The 6730-nt window shown below is 45.6% G+C and overlaps 1 protein-coding gene across 1 annotated transcript in view; it reads right to left on the bottom strand.

The window, feature by feature from the left end:
- Positions 1-6502, bottom strand: part of LOC105547127 (maestro heat-like repeat-containing protein family member 7) — a 38012-nt gene extending 31510 nt beyond the window's left edge. The window contains exons 1-3 of the mRNA XM_011990576.1: positions 6388-6502; positions 5476-5564; positions 3031-3180 (exon numbers count right to left, since the gene is read on the bottom strand). Coding sequence (XP_011845966.1) covers positions 3031-3180; positions 5476-5564; positions 6388-6490 — 342 coding nt within the window. The 5' untranslated portion in view covers positions 6491-6502. The remainder of the gene's footprint in view (positions 1-3030; positions 3181-5475; positions 5565-6387) is intronic.
- Between the last annotated feature and the right edge of the window lie 228 nt (positions 6503-6730).

Consider the following 6730-nt stretch of genomic DNA (forward strand, 5'->3'; position numbering starts at 1 on the left):
CTGGGCTCACAGAAATCTCCACCTCCCTGGTTCAAGTGATTCTCCTGCCTTCACCTCCAGAGTAGCTGGGATTACTGCTGCACATCACCACGCTCGGATAATTTTTTTTTTTTTGGTATTTTTAGTAAAGACAGGGTTTCACCATGTTGGCCAGGCTGGTCTTGAGTTCCTGGCCTCAAGTGATCCGCTCACCTCGGCCCCCCAAAATGCTGGAATTACAGGCGTAAGCCACTGCGCCCAGTATGGCTTGTTTTTAAGTCAGTATTAAATGTTTCTTTCTCAGAAACTGGATTCATCAACCTCTTTCTTTGACCTCTCAGCTTCCTTGGATTTTAAGGGTAGCTTTATACACACCTGCCCACCACGGAACAACCCCGATATTTTAAGAGGGACAAAATAGAGAGCAGCCAGGGGAGACTAGAACTATGTCTGGAAATCATGTCATGAAGAATGAAGGAAGAATCTGAGGATGAGTAACTTAGAGACAGGAAGGCAGAGGGCATAGGATTGCTGCCTCCAAGTGGCCTCAAGACTATAAGGGAGGGAGGGAAGAGTCAGTCCTTGCTGTTTACTGGCCATGCAGGGTGGAGGCAGTAGGTGGTGGTCCGCATGAACTCTAAAGTCACACTCTCTGGATGTGAATTTCACCTCCTCACTTACTAACCGTGTGACCTTGGGAAAGCTTTTCATCCTCTCTGCGCTCTATTTCCTCACACAAAATATGAGGATGATTTTACCCATGTCAACAGTTCTGAGTTAATGCATCTGAATTGGTTGGAACAGTGTCTGTCACCTAATAACTGGTGACGAAACTTCAGTAATTAAGGCTCATAGCCTCTTTGAGCCTTTTCTCATTTTGTTTTTCTTTTGAGACAGGGTCTAGCTCTGTTGTCCCAGCTGGGGTGCAGTCACGCAATTATAACTCCCTGCAGCCTCCATCCCCTGGGTTCAAGAGATCCTCTCAACCCAACCTCCCTAGTGGGACTCAAGTGGGCACCACCATGCACAACTAACGCTTTTGATTTTTAGTAGAAATGAGGTCTCACTATATTGCCCAGGCTGGTCTTGAACTCCTAAACTCAAGAGGTCCTCATTCCTGGGCCTCCCAAAGTGCTGGGATTACAGGTGTGAGTCACTGCACCTGGCCTTCTCATTTATAAAGAGCACAACCATTATGGAAAATTCCAACATGATGGAGGTTACTCAAAAAACTAAAAGTAAAACTACCAATACCACTTATGGGTATACAGTCAAAGAAAATGAAACCAGTGTCTGGAAGAGATAACTGCACTCCCCTGTTCACTGCAGAATCTTTTGTAATAGCCATGATAGGGAAAGAACCTAAGCTTCCAACGACAGATAAATGTATAAAGAAAATGTGGCATATACACAATGGAATGCTATTCACCCTTAAAAATGAAGGAAACCCTGTCATTTGTAACAATATACGTGAACCTGGAGGACATTATGAAAAACAAAACAAGCCAGGTATAGCAAAACAAATATTGGGTGATCTCACTTAGATATGGAATCTAAGAAAGTCAAACTCATGGAAGCAGAGAGTAGAACAGTGGTTACCAGGGGCTGGGGGTGAGGAGGACTGGGGAGATACTGGTCAAAGGATACAAAATTTCATTTAAACAGGAGAAACAAGTTCAGATCTATTGTACAACACGATGACTATTCTATACTTGAAATTTGCTAAGACAGTAGGTTTTCAACGTTCTCACTACCAAAAAAAAAAAAGTATGTGAGTTAATTGATATGTTAATTAGCTTGGTTTAACCATTCCACAATGCATACATATTTCAAAATATCATGTTGTATGCCATAAATATATATCCTTTTTGTAAATTAAAATTTTTTAAAAGAAAGTAGTTTACAAATACAAATGAGCTATGGTTTAAGGTAGTGAGCGCCTCAAGATTGCTTTCAGCACCATCTGGCTGTCCAGTGGTCTGGGGTGCTCTCAAAGAGATTACAAGCATTGTGCTTGCTTCACAGATACGAAAATTGGAATAATACAGAGAAGATTAGCATGGCCCCTGCACAAGGATGACATGTAAATTTGTGAAGCATTCCATACAAAATAGATTTAAAACCTCCAAAAGAGATTACAAGCATCAAGTGGGGAGTTAGAGTAGTTGATCTTTGGGGTCCCCTTCAACTTATCAGCGGTCTGTTCTGAGGCATTCAATCAAAAGGCAATCCAGGCCAGAGAAGTGGAAAGTGTAAGATCCCGGAACTGCTCATAGAACCTACTGTGGAGAGGTCATAAGTGAGTTAGAGAAGTGGGTTAGGCCCTTAAAATAAGAGGGCCTCCATCAGTCCATAAGATCTTTTAAAATACTATAATAAAAAGGACAGCTAAAATGTGCTGTCTTAATTTTTTTATTAATGTTTTTAAGAGATGGGGTCTTGCCATGTTGCCCAGGCTGGTTTCAAACTCCTAGGCTCAAGTGATCCTCCCACCTCGGCCTCCCAAAGTGCTAGGATTACAGCTGTAAGCCACTGTGCCCAGCCCTATGCTGTCTTAATTTTACTGAGAACTAGTCGCAGCTCTCATAAAGGAGTCTCTGTATTTCATCTCTATTTATGTTAGTGTGTCATAAGTTTGTGGATGTGTGTGTATATATATATATGTATATATTTATATACACACACACGCCCCTGAATTATCCCTCCTGAAGAAAGAAGAAGGCACCTATAGATCTAACATATCAAATACTGTCTGGAAGCAGGAAGAAAGACTGAGGTCTCTCCTGGTCCTAGCAGCCCCTAGTAGTCTGCTATAGCTTTGACTCAATTCTTTCCATCCTGTTGGAGATAGAGGCCAGATGGTCAACACTTCCCAAAGAAGAGTCTTTTCCACAATCACGAACTATTCCTCATTTAGCCTTTTATCCCATGGGTTGAAGCATGTGATTCTTTAAACTCAAACCGGTAGGAGATACAACAAGACCCAAAACAGAACAGAAAGAAAGAATCCTTAAATTGACCTTGAACCATTAGGTCCCCCAGAGCTGCTACCTTCCCGATCTCTGGAATCGTGTACTTCAGGATCATCTTTAACATCTTGGAAGCTGCAGAGATGTCATGCCTGCTGGTGTTGGTCATGGCCTCCATGCTCACCATGATCATATCTGCTCTCTCCTCAGGGGTCAGGTATTTCTTGAAGAACTGAAGAAAGAAGAACAGCTGTCTCCACGATGCCAGCATCCCAACTTGGGTCTGCCCCAAAGCCTCTGGCCTCCAAAGAGACCAATCAACCAGGGGCCAGTGGAGGCAGTCCCTGACCAGCATCTGGCTATTCTATGGTGTGAAACAAGTTTCAGAGTGCCACCAGCTCTGAAATCTCCAGGAAGGAGCAATGGTCCAGACAACTTGACACAGAGGACAATGCAAAAGGCATTTCTACTTCTATTTGGAATGCAAGCAAATGAGTCCGTTGGAAATGAGTTCTGATGTTTAGTGAGCTTGCAGCATTCCAAAGCAAGTAGGACTGCTATTATGTACAGCAGACATCTCTCCTATCTCTGAGCCTGCACCTGCATATCCACGTGAAGCTCATTCACTCAAACAACATTGAGGCTCAGCTCTGTGCCTGGTCCTATTGCTGGGAGCTCAGGAAAACTGCAACTAAAACATACAATGCCTTTACCCTCAAGGAATTTACCATCAAGTCAGGGCAAGTAAACAGGCAGTTATAGTGCAATGTGAGTGATACAGTTTGGTTGTATTCCCACCCAAATCTCATCTTGAACTATAGTTCCCATAATCCCCATGTGTCAGGGTGGTTACCCTCATGCTGTTCTTGTGATAGTGAGTGAGATCTCACAAGATCTGATGGTTTCATAAGGGGCTATTTCTCCTTTGCTCAGCACTTCTCCTTCCTACTGCCAGGTGAAGAAGGATGTGTTTGTTTCCCCTACCGCCATGATTCAGACCCAAGGAAAAAGGACAGAGTTCCAGGCAGAGAGAACAGAATATGCAAAGGCCTGGAGTGGAAGGAAGTTCAGCCTAACTACTGTGTCCTGCAAGGGAGACCTGGGCCAGGTGGAAAAGGGAGACTGAGACAAGATGAGGCAGGACGGTTACAGCAGCAACCAGATCATGAAGGGTCTTGTGGGTCAAGTGAACAAGTTTGGACTTTAGAATGAGGACAGTGGAGAGTCAGTGCAAAGTCTGAAGGGGAATAATTCATCTCAGCAATTGCATTTTAGAAATGCAGTTCTCTGACTATAGCATAGAAAGTGATGTGACAAGAAGCATAGTTGGAAACAGGATGATCAGTAAGGGACTGCTGGAGTGACCCAGGCAAGAGATTCTGGGGGCCCCACAGTGGGGCTGGAGCAGAGTGGACAAATTCAAGAGCTATCCAGGAGGCAGAATGAACAAACCTGGTGTTGAATTGGATGTGGAGAGTGAGGGAGAGGAAAGAGCAAGGGATGACTCCTGGATTTCTGACTGGAGTGATTTCAGTTGATTGAGCCTGGAGACACCGTATCTAAGACAACCAATACATCTTTTTTTTTTTTTGAGATGGAGTCTCGCTCTGTCACCCAGGCTGGAGTGCAGTGGCGCGATCTCGGCTCACTGCAAGCTCTGCCTCCTGAGTTCACGCCATTCTCCTGCCTCAGTCTCCCGAGTAGCTGGGACTACAGGTGCCCGCCACCCCATTCAGCTAATTTTTTTTGTATTTTTAGTGGAGACGGGGTTTCACCGTGTTAGCCAGGATAGTCTCGATTTCCTGACCTTGTGATCCACCTGCCTCAGTCTCCCAAAGTGCTGAGATTACAGGCATGAGCCACAGCGCCTGGCTAAGACAACCAATACATCTTTACTGAATAAAAAAAATTAGAGCTAGGCTACAAATAAGGTACAAGGGCACAATCTGTAGGAGGAGAATAGGGTTGACTATACTTCTTTTAAAGAACTATTTTGGCCAGGCGCAGTGGCTCACACCTGTAATCCTAGCACTTTGGGAGGCCAAGGCGGGTGGATCACCTGAAGTCAGGAGTTCGAGACCAGCCTGGCCAACATGGTGAAACCCCATCTCTACTAAAAAATACAAAAATTAGCTGGGTGTGGTGGCATGAGCCTGTAATCCCAGCTACTCGGGAGGCTGAGGCTAGAGAATCACTTGAACCCAGGAGTCAGAGTTGCAGTAAGCTGAGATCGCACCACTCCAGTCTGGGCAACAGAGGAAGACTCTATTAAAAAAAGAAAAAAAAAAAAAAGAACTCTCTCAATGACTTCAAGCCTCAGTCAACTCAAGTGCAGCTAGGGAATGGGTCTTACCCCTCCAGCCTGCTATCCATGAGACCTTGAGCTTTGGAGACACTCCTCTGGGTGAAGGATTACTCCTCTGTGGCCCCACCCAGGCCCTCTACAATCTCCCCACCCCAGCTCTCCTTATTCCCTGTCATGGCTCCCCATCTGGACATTTCATGCACTGTGGAGAGTGATGGTTACCAGTGTTAGATCCTGCAGGCTGGCAAGCCATGCTCCATGGAAATGCTTCTGCAAATCCTTCAGGATAGTCTCTGTCTTCTGTTTCACACCTTCAATCCAAAAACAACAATTAAGGGGCAGGGCCTTAACAGGGAAATAGGAATACACCCTTCTTTATTTGCCCTCCAAACCTCAGAGAAGATCAACAGAGTGAAATGGGTGAAATAACATTTGCTCAACAGAGTGGGACGAGTTCCCCAGCACCAGGCCAATGGGTGGAGGGAGAATGTGGCTGGGGACTCAGTCTGGTCCTTGCAGCTCTTCCTGCGCTGTGCCAGAATGTGGACTGTTCTACCCGCGGGTGCTGAGCAAATGCCCTCATAAGAAGTATGCCCTGTTGAACCATGAGAAGTAAGAGTTTCTGAAGCTCCTTGTAGGGATATTTGCAAATCCTCCTGACACCTCTGGAAGTGTATGTGACTGTTTGTATTTTTTTGTTTTCCTCGAGCAAAGAGGGGCTCAATCTGGGACTCCCAAATTTGTTCCCTAAGAAAAGATGTTCATTTTCCCAGTCTTAGGCCTAGCAGTAAGGCTGAGACCACTGGGAAATATTGAGTATCCAAGTTGATTCCATAGGTGGCTGCAAGCCTAGCTCCCCTTTTCCCTGAGAATCTCTTAGAATCACTTACAAGAGGGCATTGCATCAGCAATGGGGTTGGAGCTCATCCAGATAAAATTTCCAGATCTACTTGTAACGAGGATCCCTCATCTTGGGGCATCATAGCATATTCACTCTGCCCTCGTGAGAAGGAGCTGCCCTTCATCGTGCGCCTGACACAAAGTGGGCATTCAACGAGCAGTGCTTATGTGCTCCTGTTATTCATGGGCTCTCATGGCTGCAGCCCAGTGGCTACCCAGGCTCATGTTGCTTACTTCTCTGAAGCACAAGGATTTTGAACAGGTAATGCAATGCCTCCGATGCCTCTTTGCTGATCTCGTGGTTGCAGTCCATGCAGAAGAGGCCGAAGATGCTCATCAGTTTCCCACTCATTGAGAATTCCTCCATGTGCTGCCCCAAAGAGGAAACTGGTTAACTCCCCATCACCCGAAAAGGAGCTTCCCCATACTGTGGCCACCAACCCTCTCCAACCTCCCCACCCCTCCACACCACTGAATCATTTGCCTGCATGTATCCCCTCACCACACCAGCTCCACACTCTTTCCCTGGCCAAGAAAAACCTTTCAAAGCAACACCCAGGGAAATGCGGCAGCCAGA

Source organism: Mandrillus leucophaeus, unplaced genomic scaffold, assembly GCF_000951045.1.
Source record: "Mandrillus leucophaeus isolate KB7577 unplaced genomic scaffold, Mleu.le_1.0 Scaffold38, whole genome shotgun sequence".
NCBI classification, from domain to species: domain Eukaryota; kingdom Metazoa; phylum Chordata; class Mammalia; order Primates; family Cercopithecidae; genus Mandrillus; species Mandrillus leucophaeus.